This window comes from Fukomys damarensis, unplaced genomic scaffold (assembly GCF_012274545.1).
Source record: "Fukomys damarensis isolate Sample0158 unplaced genomic scaffold, DMR_v1.0_HiC HiC_scaffold_4, whole genome shotgun sequence".
Taxonomy (NCBI): domain Eukaryota; kingdom Metazoa; phylum Chordata; class Mammalia; order Rodentia; family Bathyergidae; genus Fukomys; species Fukomys damarensis.
In genome coordinates, this window is record NW_022900916.1 from 53089000 (window position 1) to 53110108 (window position 21109).

General features: G+C 33.8%; 1 protein-coding gene and 1 pseudogene across 2 annotated transcripts in view; one reads left to right on the plus strand and one right to left on the minus strand.

The window, feature by feature from the left end:
- Positions 1–416: 416 nt before the first annotated feature.
- Tmem106b (transmembrane protein 106B) overlaps positions 417–21109 on the minus strand; it is a 32398-nt gene continuing 11705 nt past the window's right edge. For both annotated transcript variants that reach the window (XM_010610527.3, XM_010610528.3), the window contains exons 4-8: positions 16004–16163; positions 4587–4727; positions 4299–4348; positions 3128–3181; positions 417–2539 (exon numbers count right to left, since the gene is read on the minus strand). In XM_010610527.3, the coding sequence (XP_010608829.1) occupies positions 2401–2539; positions 3128–3181; positions 4299–4348; positions 4587–4727; positions 16004–16163 (544 nt within the window). In that variant the 3' untranslated portion in view covers positions 417–2400. The remainder of the gene's footprint in view (positions 2540–3127; positions 3182–4298; positions 4349–4586; positions 4728–16003; positions 16164–21109) is intronic.
- LOC104852748 lies at positions 5069–5251 on the plus strand (annotated as a pseudogene).

Consider the following 21109-nt stretch of genomic DNA (forward strand, 5'->3'; position numbering starts at 1 on the left):
GACATATAGGCCACAATGCACAGAAAAATCTTTTTAATTTACACTATGTAATCTGCCAAGGTTAAAATACAAAAAGCAGAAAAATAAGTATTGATTATCACATGAGGCTTATGTAAAGGATGATTTTGAAGAAATGAATGCCTATTTTGATGTAAATGGGACATGAAGAAAGGGTAGGAACCAAACAAAATTTCTTTAATGTTTTTGGATTTTCACATAGAGTCACAGAAATACTGCAACTCTAGTTTATAAACATGAAAATACGAAGGTGAGTGTTGGGAATGAAAAATAGATTTGAAAGCTCTACTGTAGATACTTGTAGATACGAGTGATTTTTTAAATCATAGGAACCCTAAATATATATAATTTAAATAGTGAAATAAAAGACAATGGGAAACAGGGAGATAGATCTTCTGCAAATGAGAAGAGGACCAAGAGATGGAGGGAGAGGAGAGTAAGAGAAAGTAAAAAGAATTAAGACGTGTTGCATGTATGTACCAACTTCCTACAGGAATGTAACCATTAAGTACTGTAAATATGTACTAACAAAAATTTAAAAAACTTTAAGTCACAGGTTTAGAAATTTTTTGAAAGGGACCTAAATCATTCATACATGTAGTTCATATCAAAATGAAGGAATGAGGGAAAATGAAATTTAAAAAATACAATCAATCAATATATCAGAGAAGTGTGTAGTTGCAAGAGGAATGGGAATAATCATAAAATATGGCAGAAGAAAGCTGAAAATAAATATTGGGTATGATTAGCATGTCCTAAAGCAGTGATGAGGATTTAATGGTAAGGATGAATGAATTAGCCATAGCTTAAGGAAAAATTAAGCAATTAAAAAAGAGCGCATTCCATTCATTTGCAATTTTTACTTGGGAAAATTTGGAAAAAACTGTATGAAAACTAGTAGGATACCTGAGTGTTTAAAGATCAGAATTAAATCATTAAAATTTACATTTTACAATTGAGAGAACAGGCTATGTTTTGACCCAAGTCAGGCACTTAGGGGTGGAGGAAGGGAGACCTGATTTCTGTCACCTGGGAACAGAAAGAAAGAAATTAACCTTGGCCCATTTTTTTTTGGGGGTGGTATCACACTCAGCTCCTATGCTTAGTAGTGCAAATGTACAAGGTTCTCAGAATTTCTTAAGTGAGAAGGCAAAAAGATCAACTGAAAAACAATGTTGAAAATATAAAACAGCAAAGTGGAGTAACTTACATTTGAGAATAATTTTAAATAAAATCAGAAGTAGAAACCTTTAAAAATTTAACTGCTAAAAGCATCATAGTTATATGATGTATAAAGAGATTAAATTTTTAAAAGCACAACATAGGTTTTGAAAAATATAGTCACCATGATGCAATAGTGGAAATTTTTGAATAATTTCTATCAAAAAATAATTTTCTCCTCTAAAACAGTCATAAAATTGATTATGTAACAGCTATGAAAAATGTCAAAACCAATTTTTAATATGAAAACAACATGAAAAAAGTGAACCATAAAAATATTTCGTTTCCAATCTATTTGATGCCAGGTCCAGCATAAAATGATAACCTATTCACAATCTGTTTCTGAATTTCATTTTCCTTTTTGTTTTTTTATGAACTACTTGCTTTAATTTTGAATCTGTACCACTTTGATATTATCATAGCTGTATAAAAGCCATGCAGTTTATTTACAATATTGTACATTAAAGGATTATGTTTTAAGATAACACAAAAATTTCACAGAATTTTAAGTATTATGGAAATATACATGAAACAAACATATATTTAGAGCTTTAAAACTTTTTCAGGTATGGAATTTTGTCAAGATTATTCTGGTTGTTAGGTTTTCTGCAATTAACAGCTTGAAATAAGACAAAAACATGCAAGTGAGAATTTCAACAAAGTAAAAGCTAAAAACACTTAGCTAGAAGCTAAAACATTACATAGTCGAAATACAATCCCACTATGTAATGCTGGGAATTCAAAAAACAGAAAAAAAAGCTGGTTTTCAAAAGTCTTCCATGAATAGGCTTTCGGTATAAAAACATTCATAAATTAAGTTAATCAGGCTATGTTTGTCATTACAGTTATGCTGAGCTATGGACTGAAGCTGTATCTTTTAAATTTATTATACTATCGGGGAAGTCTCAGTTTTTCCTTTGGGGGATGTAATGGGAAAAAAGAAAGCCAATCAGTAAATTTATATTCAAGTAAAAGATCCTGATACAAATACATTATTAACACAGAATGGAAAACTGCAATAATTTCAAGTCCACATACTTTAGATCAAACTCTTAAATCAGATGTGTAAACTTTAGGTTTATTCAATTTAAGATCTCCTGCTCAACAGTGCAGACAATATTTATAGGTATTTCATCTTTCTAGTTGCATCTCCTTCAATTTTTACTGTTGTGGCTGAAGGACATTTAGATATTCAGCCTGCCCCAACTGGTAAGTTGTGTTTCTTCCACAGTCCACATACTGGTACCTCTCCTGAGATATCTGTTCAGAATGGCCAAAGTAGGTTGTAGTGACAGTAACTCTAAAAATGAAATGAATGGACATAAATGTTTAATCCTTAAGTTTTTCTATAGTGAGAATACTTTTACACATAAAAATTCTCTCCAGGGAGAGATTATATGATTAATGATAACTTAATATTGAGGACATAGGCTTCTTAGGGGATAGTTCTTCATCACACAGAAAAATGCTAATTCAGTAAGGTCTCTCCAAATAATTATAAACAATAAATGTAATTTAAAAAGTATTAGTTTAAACATTTAAAAATCATCACAACTTAAAAATATATAATATACTTCCTTCATCATGAAAAGAGTTAATCAGATGTAAACTCTAATGGGCAAAATACTGTATTTTTAACAATCTTTTATTGACTTAGATAATACACACTTTATAAGCAAATTGCTTCTCCTTATTCTTAAGATTGCACTACTCTGAGCAACCATTTTCTAGTTTATTAAATGGGATAATATTACTCAATTTATAGCATTCTTATAGGGCTTAAAGACCAACTGAAGTAGCATTCACCAAAATGTTGTGTATATTATAAACCAATATTATAAATCTGAAATTTCAACATGAAATGTTTTTCAAAAAAATTAATACTTACTGCATCATGAGTACTATGTTATGTACTTTGATGGATATCAGTGTACAAAAATCACTGTTAAAGAAATGAAAATGGGAGTAAATACAAATTATTACAATACACATTTAAAATTCTTCTATGTTAAAGCTTATAGAGATTTTATAAGGAAGCATTTGTTGGCTGAGCATTTTCTATACTTGAACTAATGAATATATTCATGACTTCTTATTTTAAAAATATTTCTGTGTTCATATCACTGCAGATATAGAGTTGTTTTAAATTGTGCTACAAATTACTTTTATATCTTGCTTATCTTTTAAAATTTTGGCTACCACTGTGTTGGTTTACGAGAAATATTATACCAAAACTAGAAATAGGGCTGGGAATTTAGCTCAGTGGTTCAGCCGCCATCCTTGTAAGTGCAAGGTCTTGAGTTCGATCCCGGTGCCAAAAAAAAAGAAAAAAGAAAAAAGGCTAAAAATATAAATTTCATATACATATTTTGACAAAAGATGATGAAATATTTTTTTTTTTTTTTTGGTACTGGGGATTGAACTTGGGACCTTGTGCTTGTGAAGCAGGTGGTAGAACCACTGAGCAAAATCCCCAGCCCAAAAACTTGTAATTATTAAGAGCTAATAATTTAGAACCAATTTTAAAGCTTTAGAACTTCAAGTCAAAAGCCAGGTGTGGTGGTGCACGCCTGTAATCCCAGCACTTGGGAGGCTGAGGCAAGGGGATTGCTGTGAGTTCAAGACCAATCTGGGCTACATAGTGAGTTCCAGGTCAGTCTCAACTACACAGTAAGACCCTGACTCAAAAAACAAAAACAAGAAAACAAAAAAACAAAAACTTCAAGTCAATAATAAGGCATTACACATTATTAGCAGTTTTAGTCCTCCTACACTAAAAAAATCAAGAATGTAAGAATATATGCTTCTTGTTACACAGTAACTGAAAATGTGATATGGTATATTTAATCCTAATTCTGAAAAATAAGGAAAATTTTGATACATGAATCTAAATGATACAAATGTTTAGAAAGGGAAGAAAAAAAGCAGATCAGACGCCAGAATGAATATTCTAAACAGTGGTCTTTCTAACCAGTAAGACTGCTGCAAAAATTCAAAATGGGAAAAAAATTCTTTATACATTATTATTTAATGATAAAGTTAATAAAATCAGAACTTACAACATATAACTCATTTCCTCTGCTATAACCGTAGGTACTGTATAATCAATCTGAAATGTAAAAAAAAGTTACAGAATCAAAACATCAAATATTTCAGCTGTACCTCAAAATTTCAAAGAAATGGAAATCTTCCCTTTTAGAATCTTGATTCTAAGATTTCATCTTATACACACATCAGCCATATTTCAAAATCAAGTTCTGAGAAAACTTTAATAACTTCCTCACCTTATATGATATTCAAAGTTGAAATCTGTTTAACTCATCTGAAGCATTTCACAACAGACCTACCTGTTTCATATCGAGTGGACCAATATTAGTTATGTTGTTTAAGCGGGCCTTTCCAATAACTGTTTTTGAAAACTGAACTTGAGCAGTGATGTTTTCAACTTCAACAGAATAGTAGTTATTGTTTGTTATATTTAGTGTATTCTGCAAGAGAAAGAAGACAGGAAATGTGCAAGTTATCTATAAGATACAAATATATTGTATATTCAAGTTAATAAAATTACTTCAGCTGTGGCTGTTTCATTTATTAGGATGAAAAATATTGCCAAAAATGTCAAAGAGCATTAAATAAACTGATAATCTGGTCTTATGAATTAGTGCCATGATTAAAAGAAACAATTCTGCAGGCTGCCAGCATCAGAAAGCTGAGTGTCGCCCCGCCCAGGGCCGGTACAGCTTGGCCTTCCCGCTTGAACGGGTGATGGTGGCCTCTGGAAGTGCGAGAGAGCCATTGCTTGTCTTGAGTCTCCCACTAGGTGGTCTGCATGACCCGTGGCAATTAACAAGAACTTGCCCACCAAAAGAATATGAAGAAAACTCAAGAAATCAGAAAGGGAAAAAGAAAAGAGAATAGCTTGACTACTTCTCAAAGAAAGCAGAGGTACTCTGAAATCAGGCAACAAAATAAGGCAGCTAATGAGAAGTCTATGCAAACAGGAGAAAAATAATGCCCAGCTCTAGGAAACATGGGTGATACTACCAACTGGTAATCATAGGCTCCAACATTAGGATTCCATAGAGCAAACAAGCATTACATGTGTTATAACCCATCCTCATAAAACTGTTTACCTCAAACTTTGTTTTTTAGCCTTAGTGTGATGTTTTTAAAATGTTCTTCAAAGAATAAAATGCTATGCATGTGACACTGATGGATACTATTTTTATCAGCAAGTAAACATTTCTATAATTACATAGGTAAAGTCGTCAGAAAGTAGGATCTCATGTAGAATCTAGACTCTAGTCTAGAATCTTGTCATCAGTTTTGTTAAAGTGGACCTTCAAAGTAAATTTTATTACACAGGGCCAGTGCTGCAGCTCAGTGGTAGTTGGTTGCCTGGCATATACAAGGCCATGGAATGAAATCCAGCACCACCAAGAAAAATGTGTAATAAAATTTAAGATACCTTTGTGTAATTTTGAAAAGAAAAAGAAAAAAAAACACAATTCAAAGTTAAAGATAGGCTCAAAATATACAGTGCAGGAATAAAATAATGAATATTAGCCAATATATTTATGACTTAGTCAATAAAAGTTCAACATAAATATAAAAATTTTGGGCTGGGTATTTAGCTCAGTGGTTTCACCGCCTGTCACGCAAGCACAAGGACCCAGGTTTGATCCCTGGTACCAAAATAAATAAACAAACAAACAAATAAATAATAAAATAAAACATTCATCTAATTTTTTACTAACCGGATTCTCTCAATAGACACACACACACACACACACACACACACACACACACAACCTTTGACAAAATCCAACATCCATTTATGACAAAAACCCTGAAGAAAATAGGTAGAGAAGGACCTTATCTCAATCTGATAAAAGCCATTCATGACAAACCAATGGCTAATATCATAGTAAATGGGGGAAAAAATGAAAGCTTTCCCCCTAAAATCAGGAACTAGACAAGGATGTCTGATATTACCACTCCTATTCAATACAGTTCTCAAAAGTCATTAATCAGAGCAACTAGGCAAGAGAAAGAAAAAGGATTATCTATAGGAAGTGAAGAAACTGAAGTATCCTTATTTGCAGATGACAAGTTCCTCTATATACAAGACCTAAAATCTTCCACCAAACGACTCTAAGAATTAACCCAATTTAGTAGTGTAGCAGGATATGAAATCTACATGTAAAAACCAATAGCATTCCTCCTACTAATGGGCTTATTGAGAAAAAAAATTAGGAAAACAATACCATCCATAATAGCATCACGAAAAATTAAATACTTGGGAATAAATTGAACTAAGAAAGTGAAGGATCTCTACCTCAAAAATTACATCACTCTGGAAAAGGACATTGAATCGCTTCTCGGCCTTTTGGCTAAGATCAAGTGAAAAAGGACATTGAAGAGGACATCAAAAAATGGAAGGTTATCTTGTTCCATTTGGCAGAACCAGCACATTTGAATTGGCTACAATGTATGTACAACACAGTATATATATATTTAATACAGTACCAATAAAAATACAAAGAGCAATACTCACAGAATTACAGAAAACAATCTTGAAATTCATACTGAATGAGAATAGTAAAAACAATGACACTGGGCAATAAAAGTAAAGCAAGAGGTATCACAATCCCAGATGTGAAGGTGCACTAAAAGCTACAGTGGTAAAAACAGCATGGGGCTGGCACAAAAACAGACATGTGGATCAATGGAACAGAACAGAAGGAGCAGAAACAACCCAGAACCATATATATTGGAGGAAAGAAAACCTCTTTAATAAATGGTGCTGGGAAAAGTAGATATCCACAAGTAGAAGACTGAGTCTAGATCCATATATCTCATTATGTTCTGAACTAATCAAAATAGATCAAAGATCTAAATGTTAAATAGAAACATTTAATCTGGTAGAAGATAAAATAGTTAAAACTCTTGAAGACATGGTATAGACAAGGACTATCTGAACAAAACCCCAAAGGCAAAAGAAATAGTACTAATAATCAACAAATGGGATCATATAAATTAAAAAGTTTTTGCACAGAAATAAAAACACCAGAGTAAACAAAATTCCTTGGACAAGACGAATATCTGGAACACATAAAGAATGCCAAAAAACTAGAACACCCAAATAATAAAAGACTCAATGAAAAATGGGCTAGTAAAAGGAACAGTTACTTCTCAGAAGTGCAAATAAATACATGAAAAAATATTCAACATCTCTGACCATTAGAGAAATACAAATTAAGGCAACACCGAGATTCCATCTTATTCAATAAACAGTGGCTACCATCAATATATCAAATAATAACAAATGCTGGCAAGACTGCAGGGGAAAAGGAGCCCTTCTACATTGTTGGTAAGAATGTCACCCAGTACAACCACTATAGAAATTAGTATAGAGATTCTTCAAAAACATGAAAATAGAAACTTCATTTGATCCACCTACAAAGTCATCATATTAAAGTGATACATACACACTATGTTTATAGCAGCACAATTTATAAAAGCTATATATTGAAATGTCCTTTATGTTTGTCAATACATGAATGGATAAAAGAAATATAGTATTTATCCACAATGGAGTACTACTGTGCCATAAATAAGGATAAATGATGCATTCACAGGAAAATGGATGCACCTTCAGACCATAATAGTAAGTGAAATAAATGAGACATAAAAGCTTAATTATTGCACAGTTTCTTTTACATGAGTAACTCAAAATATAAATAAAGAACAAAATAATAAGTAAATTACAGAAAGTAGGGAGATCTTTTTCAAAAGGGAAGGGTACCAAGAGATGAAAGGAGCAGGGAGAGAAGGATCAGGGGACAAATTAAGATGTGTTATTTACATGTGCCAACACAATAAATGCAATCATTGTGTAATGTAAACACGTAGTAATAAAAATAAATACAAATAAAAAGTAACTATTTTAAAAAGTTTTAACATATAAATGTATCTCTATAAATATGAATATAGAGAAAGATACAAGAGATTCAATATGGGACAAGTACTGAAAAAAATTTTAGTAAAAAAGAATGTACTAGAGAGATGCAATCATGATTACATGTATATATTCATTTATAATTATAAACATAAAGACATTTTAAAAAATTCTATGCTACAGAAAAAAATCATTTGTGTTTGTTGTTGTTGTTTTTGTTTTTGTTTTTGTCTTCATACTGGGGATTAAATGCAGATCCTTGTACTTGCAAGGCAGGCAGCAGAACCACTAAGCTAAATCCCCAGCCCTGAAATAATCTTTATTTAGAATATATTTTACTTATTAGAATGTTAATCATCTTGATTTTATTTCTAGATACAATAGGAAAATGGTTAACAATTTGAGATAAATGGATCTTTCAATGCAGACCAAAGCATTGGGTTTAGGGGAATCTTGAAACCCTCTCAAACACAAAAGAATGTTGGCTCACAGCTTTTAAAAGAAATCATCCATAATTTTCATTAGAATATCAAAGGGAACAATGATGCACAACAGACTGAGAAAAAATACTTATGAGAATTAGAAAAAAATATATTGAGATTAAAAAATTATGATAAACATTAACAAAAATTGAAAAAATAAGACAGGAAAAAGTAAATTTAGTACTAAAGAATTGTCTTTTGTTGCAGAAACCAGTGAGAGTCCATTTACTTTATAAATAAAAAAGGGACCAGAATCATAAGCTTTAAAATGATTTATCAAAGGCCTTAAACTGTCTACGATCTTGAATAGACAAATTTACTTTCAAAATTGAGTTTCCATACTTAGTTTATTTTCATTAGATCATACCCCCTTTGTGATCAGTCAGTCATATATGCTTCCATCATGTTTTTGCAATAAAGTCTGCATGAAAGTCTGCAAGAACAGAGTTCAGGGTGCTACTGAACAGATAGGAAGGTAAATAAGAACTCATCCAAATACCTGGGGGTGGTAGATCCCGACTCCAGGGGACAGATGTCTCTGTGCTCTCCCCCCACACCCCGACTTCACCCTATTTCATCTTGCTATTTTACATTGTTATTGGTTTGTTTTTGAGATAGGGTTTTACTAAGTTGCCTAAGCTGGCCTAGAACTCAAAATTCTTTTGCCTTACCTTCTCAAGTAGCTGGAATTACATATACATGGCACAATGTGCAGCTATTTGCATCTTTTTAAACATCCTTCATAATTCAATAAATTTAAGTATACTGTTTTCCTGAATTCTGTGAGCTGCTCCAGAAAATTAATTACATCTAAGAAAGAGGGTGTAGAATCCTAATTGGTATTTTCTCAGCTTGGACTTTCCCTCAACTGAAATGAAATGGGGCAGTCTGGTGGGACCAAACCTTCAATTTATAAGATACGATGTTATCTCCAGGAATAATATCAGAAACAAATTGAATTAGCAGACCTCTAGCTGGTGTCCCTTACAGAACCAACTGCCTGTTTGTTGCTGGGGAGAAATCCTCATATTGGATTCTGTGGGATCACAGAAGTCATCTGTGCTATTTATGTGAAGTAGGAGAATTTTTTTCTCTATATTCTAATTTACTAAAACAGTAAAGTAGCAGTAATTTATACTAGTTATTTTAAGAAACAAGAGCAATATTACTGCTTTTCAAAATATTGTTAGAGAACCTATCAACACTTAATCTATGCTCTTATTTGCCTTATCTCAACACCTTCTAGTGAAGTCTAATGTTCATCAAAATAACAATTTTACTTCTTATTTAATGCTTAATTATCCTGAAGTAATATCTGGAAATATGGGATGTTATTATTACATCCAGATGTTCCCCTAAAGCCTTGCTGGATCATAGGTGGGAAATTCAGAAGGTGACTCAATTATATCTGACTTGCTATTAGAGAAATTGGAGGCTGGTTAGAAAAGGTGGGGGTCACTGGAGCTGGAAGTTTATATTGGCAGGACTTGGAAGGCTCTATCTCCTTTCCTGTTTCCTTCCTTGACTCTCTCTACTGCTTAGACACTATGCCATGAACAGCTTCTCCTCTGCCATTCCCCGATATCATGCTGTTCTGCCTTGGAGCCAACTGACTATGGATATAAACTTCTACTGTGAGCCAAAATAAACCTCTTCTAAGTTGTGGGTATTGGGTATTCTGTCAAAATGACAAAAAAGTCACTAAGAGGCTGGGGATTTAGCTCGGTGGTGCCGCTGCCTGCCTTGCAGTACAAGGTCCCAAGTTCAATCCCCGGTACCAAAAAAAAAAAAGGTGACTAAGACCAATTGTACCCAGCATAGGATCACTACTGTGATGCTATCTGACCATGTGGTTTAGAAACCTGTGGAACTGGTTCATGGGAGGAGTTTGGGAAGGTTTGGAGATGCTGGCTAGAGAAGCCCTAGAATACTGTAAGTCAAGCTTTATAGAAGATTCTGGACAGAGCTCAGAAGACTAAAATGCTACTAGAAATGCAGATGGTAAAATCCAGACTCAGAAGGTTTTCTTTGGGAACAAAGACCCCCATTGACAGCTGAACTCCAGACTATGTGTCCCATGCTCTGGCAGAACCTGTGTCTAAATTTTGCTTATATTCTGAGACTTTGTGGGAGTTTGAAATTAAGAGTGTCAAACTATGACTTAGTAATTTCCAATGCAGCCTAATGTTAAGGCTGTGCCTTGAATGCTGTTGGGAGCTTTTAGTTCCAGATCTACATTGAGCATCAAGAGCAAATGGAACATGTGAGTCATTTAAAAAATTTTGAGTTTGGCCAGAAAGCAAGTTCCAGTAAAGTTGGAGCCTATAAACTTATAGCACAGGATAAACTGGTTGTTGGAAAGATTTCCATGAGGAAAAGGCCACAGTACTTCAGATTAGGACAGCAGGAAAATGCCTTCAGGGCATGTCTGCAAGGACCAAGACCTCATTCTTTTGCTTGCAAAAGTGAAATGCTTTGCTTTAAGAGAACCCCAAGGGTACTCTGTTGGAGAAAGACAGCCTAAGAAACTGATTTCCCAGGATTCAGTTCATTATGCTCAGTCCTTAGAAAGGGGCTGGCAGTTGTTCTGTATGTTAGCAGACCTTGGAGTCATCCATTCTTTGTTGTTTTTAGGAGTTGGGAGGTTACATAATCTTTTTTAAAAATGCCGTCCTGGGGAACACAGAGGATATTTTCATACCTACTAACTTACAAGAGAAAAATCAAACAATCATTTTTACTTCATCTTTAAACACAATGAAGGACTAGTATGTTAAACATGGCAAAATCTGTAATGCACAAAATTCAAGAAAGTGAGATGTAATATTTATAAATTCTATTGAATCACATATGAACACACCTTGCTAGGAGCTATTCAGAGTCAAATGATGTAGAGTTAATTGATTACAAGACCTTTTCTTTTCAAAATAATAAAATGTTTATTTTATCTTCCCAAAGGCATCTTCACATGTTAAATAATACTGTGCACACCAGATTGCCAGTATTTATTATTTGCTATTTTCAGCAAAACTAGAACGGCAGAGGAGGATCAATACAGCAAAGACATAGAAAGCAAACCAAGCATGGTTATATTTAACAAACATGCTTTCCAGGGGTAGCAATCTTATTCTCAGACAAAGTAAATTTCAAACCAAAATTCATTAAGAGAGACAAAGAAGGACACTACATCCTTGTAAAGGGAACAATTCAAGAGGAAGAGTTGACAATCATACACATAAATGCACCAAATATAAATGCCCCCAACTATATAAAACAAATATTAAGTAACATGAAAAACCAAATAAGCACTAATACAATTTTAGTAGGAGATTTAAATACCCCACTATCACAAATTGACAGATCATCTAGGCAGAAAATCAATAATGAAATAATAGAACTGAACCAAGCTTTGGAACACATGGAGTTAATAGATGTTTACAGAGTATTCCACCCCACAAAATCAGAATATACATTCTTTTCGGCTGCACATGGACCATTCTCCAAGACAGACCACATATTGGCTCACAGAACAGGTCTGAATAAATGCAAAAGAATTGAAGTCTTCCCCCTGTATATTATCAGATCTTAGTGCAATCAAGTTGGAGATCAATAGCACAAGAAACTGTAGGAACTTCACAAGCGCATGGAAACTGAACAATACTCTCCTAAACAATCAATGGATCACAGAGGAAATTAAAGAAGAAATTAGACAGTTTTTACAAATAAATGAAAATGCCAATACAACATACAGGAATCTATGGGACACAATGAAAGCAGTTCTACGGGGAAAATTCATAACATTGAATGCCCACACTAGGAAAACAGAGCGGGCTCAAATAAACAACATAAGATGAAACTTAAGACCCCTAGAAAAACAAGAGCAAGAAAAACCCAAAACTCGAACAAGAGAAGAAATTATAAAGATCCAAGCAGAAATCAACGCAGTAGAAACTAAAAAAGCGATACAAAAAATAAATGAAACACAGAGATGGTTTTTTAAAAGAATATATAAAATTGACAAACCTTTAGCAAACCTTATCAAAAAAAGGAAAGAAAAGGCTCAGATCCATGCAATCAGGAATGAAAAAGGTGAAGTCACCACAGATCCAAAAGAAATCCAGAAGATCATGAATACCTACTTTGAGAATCCGTACTCCAATAAAATGGAAATCACAGAAGAAATGGACAGATTTTTGGATACTTATGAATTACCAAAGTTGAATAAAGAATATAAAAATATTTTAAACACCCCATTTACAGTCAGTGAAATTGAAAATGTAATTAAAAATTTACCAACAAAGAAAAGCCCAGGCCCTGATGGATTCACTGCTGAATTTTACAAGACATTTAGAGAAGAACTACTACCATTACTCTTCAAACTTTTCAATGAAATTGAAAGGGAAGCTATACTTCTAAATTCATTCTTGGAAGCAAGTATCACTTTGATTCCCAAACCAGGGAAAGATGCAACTAAAAAAGAGAACTACAGGCCAATCTCCTCAATGAATATAGATGCAAAAATCCTTAATAAGATACTAGCAAATAGAATAGAGAGGATTGTCAAGAAGATCATACATCCTGACCAAGTTGGATTTATTCCAGGGATTCACGGTTGGTTCAATATACATAAGTCAATAAATGTAATACACTATATTAACAAAGTCAAGGACAAAAACCATATGATCCTCTCAATAGATGCAGAAAAAGCATTTGACAAAATTCAACACCCATTCATTATAAAAAAGAATCCTGCAAAAAAAATGGAATAGATGGTCTATATCTCAACTTAATAAAGGCTATCTATGAAAAACCAATTGCCAACATCATATTAAACGGCCAAAAACTGAAAAACTTCACATTAAAATCAAGAACAAGGCAAGGATGCCCACTATCACCACTCCTCTTTGATATAGTCTGGAAACATTAGCCACAGCAATTAGACAAGAGAAATAAATTAAAGCAATAAAGATAGGAAAGGAAGAAGTTCAACTGTCATTATTTGCTGATGATATGACACTCTACATTGAAGACCCAAAAAACTGCACCAAATGACTTCTAGACTTAATTGACAGATTCAGTAGAGTACCTGGATACAAGGTGAACACCCAAAAATTAATAGCCTTCTTATACACAAATAACAGACTCATGGAGAGAGAAATAAGGGAAAAAATTCCTTTTACAATAGCATCCAAAAAAATGAAGTATTTAGGAATCAATCTAACAAAAGAAGCAAAAGATCTCTACTCTGAAACAACAGCACTCTGAAAAAAGAAATTGAAGAGGATATAAAAAAATGGAAAGATATCCTCTTCTCCTGGGTAGGAAGAATCAACAGTGAAAATGGCCATACTACCAAAACTGCTATATACATTCAATGCAATGCCAATTGAAATTCCAATACTATATTTCACAGAACTAGAAAGAAGAATCCAAAAATTCATTTGGAACCGTAAGAGACCTAGAATAGCAAAAGCCATCCCAGGCAACAGACACATGGCAGTGGGTATAACAATTCCCAATTTGAAACTATACTACAAAGCCACTGTGATAAAAACAGCATGGTACTGGCAAAGAAACAGGCCTGAGGTTCAGTGGAACAGACTGGAAGACACAAAAACAAACCCAGATGTACTCAGCTACCTCATCTCTGACAAAGGAGCTGACCATCCTCAGTGGAGGAAAGACAGCCTTTTTAATAAATGGTGTTGGAAAAACTGGATTTCAAACTGCCACAGATTAAAATTGCACCCTTATCTTCCACCACACACTAAATTAAAATCCAAGTGGATTAAAGATCTAAATATTAAAACAGAAACACTAAACTTGCTGGAAGGTAAGTTAGGCAGAATTCTGGAAGACAATGGCATAGGAAAAGTCTTTATGAACAAATCCTCAGTAGCATGGGAACTAGCAGAAAGAATCAACAACTGGGATCTCATCTTATTAAAAAGCTTCTGCACTGCAAAAGAAACTATCAGCAGAACTAAGAGACAATCTACAATTTGGGAAAAAATTTTTACCAGCTGTTTGTCAGACAAAGGACTATTATCTAGAATATGTAAAGAATTCAAAACAATCAGCCCCCCCAAATATAAAGACCCAATTCAAAAATGGGCATCTGAAATGAACAGATATTTATCAGACAAAGAATTCAAAGCAGCAAGGAAATATATGAAAAAATGTTCCACATCACTGATCATTCGAGAGATGCAGATGAAAAAAACACTGAGATTCCACCTCACCCCACAAAAAATGGCTGCTCTCAAGAAACCACACGATAACAAATGTTGGCAGGGTTGTGGGGAGAAAAGAACCCTTCTCCATTGTTGGTGGGAGTGCAGACTAGTGCAATCACTATGGAAATCAATATGGAGATACCTCAAAGAGCTGGGACTAGAGGTTCCATTTGACCCACCCATCCCTCTGCTGGGTATCTTTCCAAAAGAACTAAAAGAATCATATCACAGAGAAGTATGTGCACCCATGTTTATAGCAGCACAGTTTGTAATAGCTAAAACTGGGAAACGGCCTATTTGCCCATCAATTGGAAACTGGATAAAGAGGATGTGGTTTTTCTATGAAATGAAATATTACTCAGCCATAAAGACTGAGAAAATAGATTCATTCATAGGAAAATGGATACTTATTGAAGATATACTCCTAAGTGAAATAAATAAGGCACACATGTGTAAATACCAAATAGTTTCTCTGGTGTGAATAATCTGCAATAATACAGAAGATCCTAATAAGATTACTGACATTGAGAAATGGGAAGAAAGGAGCTAAAGGTGTAGGGAAGGTGGGACAAGTAGGGGAAGGGTGATGAAAAGGGAAAAATATGTGAGATAATGAAAAGATGGAAATAAAGTGGTTGTAGATGGGGAGGGGAGGAGGGTGTGAAGAGAGGGCAGGGACAAGGGGCAAAAATGAGAACCAAGACTTGTCATGTAGAGGTACAAGATCCCAACAATGAATGTAACTGTACTGTATCCCTAAAATGTACCAATAAACTAAGTTAAAGCTGAAAATAAAAAAAAAACATGCTTTCAACTGGGATAAAGGCGCTGCTAATAGGATAATGAAGTAAAAATAAAACATTTTCAATATACATTTATACTTACTGTGATATTTAAACAAGACTTGTCATGTAGAGGTACAAGATCCCAACAATGAATGTAACTGTACTGTATCCCTAAAATGTACCAATAAACTAAGTTAAAGCTGAAAATAAAAAAAAAACATGCTTTCAACTGGGATAAAGGCGCTGCTAATAGGATAATGAAGTAAAAATAAAACATTTTCAATATACATTTATACTTACTGTGATATTTAAATATATTGTTTTCTTTTGATCATCATAACTGACATATGCTGATTTCACACCAATGTATTTCACATCAATAGATCGAGGGAAAAGGAAAAATACAGCCAATCCAGAAAGGAGCAGACAGAAAAACACAGATGCCATCACATACAGTTTTCTGAAAAGGAAAAGGAAGTATTAAAGTACATGTGAATAAAAAATTACATAATGAGAGCTGCTACTACCCCCACCCCTCCCTCCCGGCCTCAGCAGCAGACTGGTGAGGGTGGAACCCCAGGAACTGGCCTGCTAGCCCCGCCCCCCACTCCCATCCCCCAGCCTACTGGCTGGGCTGGTACCTGGATTCACACCACAGAGGCACAGGGGGTCACAAAGGCCATTGTCCTGACTTCCAGCTTTGATTTTGAGTTAATTGACATGGTTAAAGGTGATAGATTAATAACTACCAAAAATTGTCATTTTTCTAAGCTGTGCTTGATGCTATTGTATTGCTTATTGTATCACTTGGGCTAAGGTGTTGTGATTGATCTAATTATTTGTCCTTCCTGTTATAATGAAAAAGAGATTGCCTCAGAGTCTTTAGAAGCTCAAAACCTAAAGCCAAGCTAAAACAGGAAGACAGAAGTATTAATCCAGGAATTAAAGCAACAACAAAAATAGAAATGAGAAGACATTCAAGCAAAGCACAAGCACAAACACAGGCTGCCTGTTCATCAAAGGCAAATTCTGGGGCAAATGAGGTGGAAAAGTCTGATAATCAACCACCTGGACACCATGAACTGATAGCATAGGAAGTAACAAAATGGATGAATGAGGGTCTAGAAAAATTCAAAACAAATAATTTCCCAGATACCTACAGAGATGGTGAGCTTTCTGAAATACATGATTAGAGACACTAGAACAGAAACAGATAAAAACAACAACAACAAAACATGAGTTCAGGAGCATGATAGAAGCCATGAATGTCCAGCATAGGAAAGAAATGTAATCCTAGAAACAGATTCAAAGAGATATCCAGGAGATTAAAAACTCTACTGAAAGTCTACATAACAGGCTGAGCCAATCTGAGGACAGGATATCAGATGTAGAAGACAGGATGATGGTTAATGACCATGAAAAGGGGACCTCTTAAAAATGGTAAGAGAACATGATAAATCAATCTATCTCCTATATGATACAAAGAATAATACAAGACTGATAGGAGTCCATGAAAAAAGCAGAGAAAGTACAAATTTCATAAAAAAAAACTGTTCACAGAATTAATGACACAAAACTTCCTAGAGTGAAAGAAGTTGACATACAGATAAGTAGATATATAGGATTCTAATTAGCCATGATAAAAAAACATACACATACACATATAATAATCAAGATCTCAGAAACCCCAAAGAAGAAAATACTACAAGCAGTTAAGAGAAAAGAAACAAATCACATGCAAAGGAAAGGCCATCAGAATCACAGTAGACTTTTCAACACAAACTTTCAAGTCAAGGAAGCATGGAGGGAGGTATTTCAAGCCCTAAAAGAAAACAATCTTTAACCTAGTAGGATATATAACGAAAAACTATCTTTCAAAATTGATGGGGAAATAAGATATTTCCGTAACAAATAATACTTGAGGACTTTCAAGAATACCAAACTAGCACTCCAAACAATTCTAAAGAATATCTTAGAAAAAGACATTGAAGATCACAACTCCATGAAGCCCAACAAAATGAATCCATCAGGGAAGGCAAGAAATGAAAAGGGGGGGAACTAAAAAGAGCCAACAAAAGGAAAATAACATGATGATGATAAGTCAGTACATATCAGTTATAATCATCAATGCTAATGGCCTCAATTCACCAATCAAATAAGAAATAAGACTGGCAGAATGGATTAAGAAGTAAAATCCAACAATATGTATACAAGAAATGCACCTAGTTAAAAAAGAAACTTATAGACAAAGTAACAGGACGGAAAACAGTTCTTCATGTGACATGAACCCAGAAAAAAAGCAGGAGTAGCTATCTTATTTGCAGACAAAATAAATTTAAAATCAAAACTAATTAAGTGAGACAAAGAAGGTCACTACATCCTTGTAAAGGGAACAATCCAACAGGAAAATATAATAATTATAAATAAATGCACTAAATACTAATACCCCCAACTATACAAAACAAATATTGAGGGACATGAAAAACCAAATAAGCACTACTACAATTATAGTGGAGGACCTAAATACCCCACTGTTACAAATAGACAGATCATCTAGACTAAAAATCAACAACGAAATACTAGAACTAAACCAAGTTTTTGAACAAATGGACTCAATAGACATCTATAGAGTGTTCCATCCCACAAAATCAGAATATACATTCTTTGTGGCTGCACATGGGTCATCTCCAAAATAGACCACATACTAGCTTGCAGAACATGTTTAAGTAAATGCAAAAGAACTGAAATTATCCCCTGTATATTATCAGACCATAGAGCAATTAAACTGGAGACCAACAGCTTAAGAAACCTTAAGAATATCACAAATACATTGGAATTGAATACTCTCCTGAACAAACAATGGGTCACAGAGGAAATTAAAGAAGAAATTAGACAGATTTTACAAATAAATGATAATGCCAAACAATATACAGGAATCTATGGGACACAATGAAAGCAGTTTTATGAGGGAAATTTATAGCACTGAATGCCCACACTAGGAAAACAAAGTGAGCTCAAATAAATAACCTAATGCTGAATCTTAAGCTCCTAGAAAAAGAAGAGCAAGACAAACACAAATCTCATACAAGGGAAGAAATTATAAACATCAGAGCATAAATTAATGCAATGGAGACTGAGAATGATCCCCCCCAAAAAATCAAGAAATCAAAGAGTTGGTTTTTCTGAAGAACAAATAAAAGCGATAAACCCTTAGCCAACATTATGAAAAAAAGGAAAGAAAAGGCTCAAATCCATGCATTAGGAACAAAAAAGGTGACGTCACAACAGATCCATGGGAAATCCAGAGAATTATCAATTTCTACTGTAAGAACCTGTACTCTAATAAAAATGAAAACATAGAATGGACAGATTTCTACATATATATGAATTACCAAAATTGAATGAAGACATGAACATTCTAAATACACTAATTACAATCAGTGAAACTGAAAGCATTAGAAATTTACCAACAAAGAAAACCTCAGGTCCTGATGGACTCACTGCTGAATTCTACAAAACATTTAGACTGACTCTCGTGGATGAGTAAATTTGTTATTTTATTTCCACTCTGCTGCTACTCTGTGTGTTACTTGCAAATTCCTTCTGGTACAGTATTACCACTACTTTTTAAACTTTTCAAATTAATTGAAAGGGAAATTGAAACAAATTCATTCCTAGAAGCAAGTGTTACTTTGATTCTAAAACCAGGGAGAGACCAACCACAAAAGAGAACTACAGGAAAATCTCCCTAATGAACACAGATGCAAAAATCCTCAATAAGATACTGGTAAACAGAATACAGAGGGTCATCAAGAAGATCATACACTCTGACCAAGTCAGATTTATCCCAGAGATGAAAGGATGGTTCAACATACATAAATCAATAGATATAATACACTATATTAAAAGAATCAAAGACAAAAATCATATGATCATCTCAATAGATGCAGAAAAAGCATTTGACGAAATTCAACAACTATTTATGATAAAAAAAAACCTGCAGAAAACTGGAATAGATGGTCTTTATCTCAACTTCATAAAGACTATGTATGAAAAACCAACAGCCAACATCATAGTAAATGGTCAAAAATTGAAAAACCATCACACTAAAATCAGGAACCCTCCTGTTCAATATAGTTTTGGAAACATTAGCCACAGCAATTAGACATGAGAAAAAATAAAAGCAATAAAGATAGGAAAGAAGTTAAACTGTCATTATTTATTTATGATATGATATTCTACATAGAAGAACCAAAAAACCACCAAAAAACTTAATTGACAGTTTGGTACAGTAGCTGGATACAAGGTAAACACTCAAAATTCAATAGTCTTCTTGTACACAAATAAATTCACTAACAGAGAAATTAGGGAAATAACTGCTTTCACAATAACATCAAAAAATTGAAATATCTTGGGATCAATCTAATGAAGGAAGCAAAAGACTTCTAAATTGAGAACTACAACTATGAAAAAAGAGATAGAAGAGGATATAAGAAAATGGAAAGACATCCCTTGTTCCTTGGTAGGAAAAACCAATATACTGAAAAGGCCATACTCCAAAACTGCTATACAGATTCAATGCAGTGCCAATTGAAATTCCAGCACTATATTTCACAGAACTAGAAAAAAGAATCCAAAAATATATAAAGAATTAAAAAAAAAAAAAACAGACACAAAAATATAAAGACCCAGTTCAAAAATGGGCAACTTAAACTAACAGACATTTCTCAGACAAAGAAACATTAAACATATGAAAAAATAAACATATGAAAAAATTGTTCAACATCATTGGTCATTCAAGAGATGCAGATGAAAACACTGAGATTCTACCTCACCTCAGAAAGAATGGCTGCTATCAAGAAATCAAACAATAGGGGCCAGAGATTTAGCTCAGTGATTTCGGTGCCTGCCTTGCAAGCTTAAGGTCCCGAGTTTGATCCCCAGTATGAAAAAAAATATATTAGAAAAAAAGAAATCAAACAATAATAAATCCTGTAGGGGTTGTGGGGAGAAAGATACCCTTTTTCAACGTTGGTGGGATTGCAGACTGGTGCAACCACTAGAAATCAATATGGAGATACTTTAAACAACTAGGATTAGAGGTCTTATTTTCCCCAGCTATTCCCCTGTTGGGTATCTTCCCAAAAGAATTAACAGAATCATACCACAGTGATATCTGCTCACCCATGTTTATAGTGACACAAATGTCCATTAACTGGAGACTGGATAAAGAAGATGTGTTTTTTACATAAAATTAAGTACTCACTATTCAGCCATAAAGAACCAGAAACTAGAGACTTTTATAGCTAAGTGAATGCACATTGAGGATACATTATTAAGTGAAATTAATAGGACATGTGTAAATGCTGTATAGTTTCTCTGGTGTGATAAACTAAAATGTAAGGG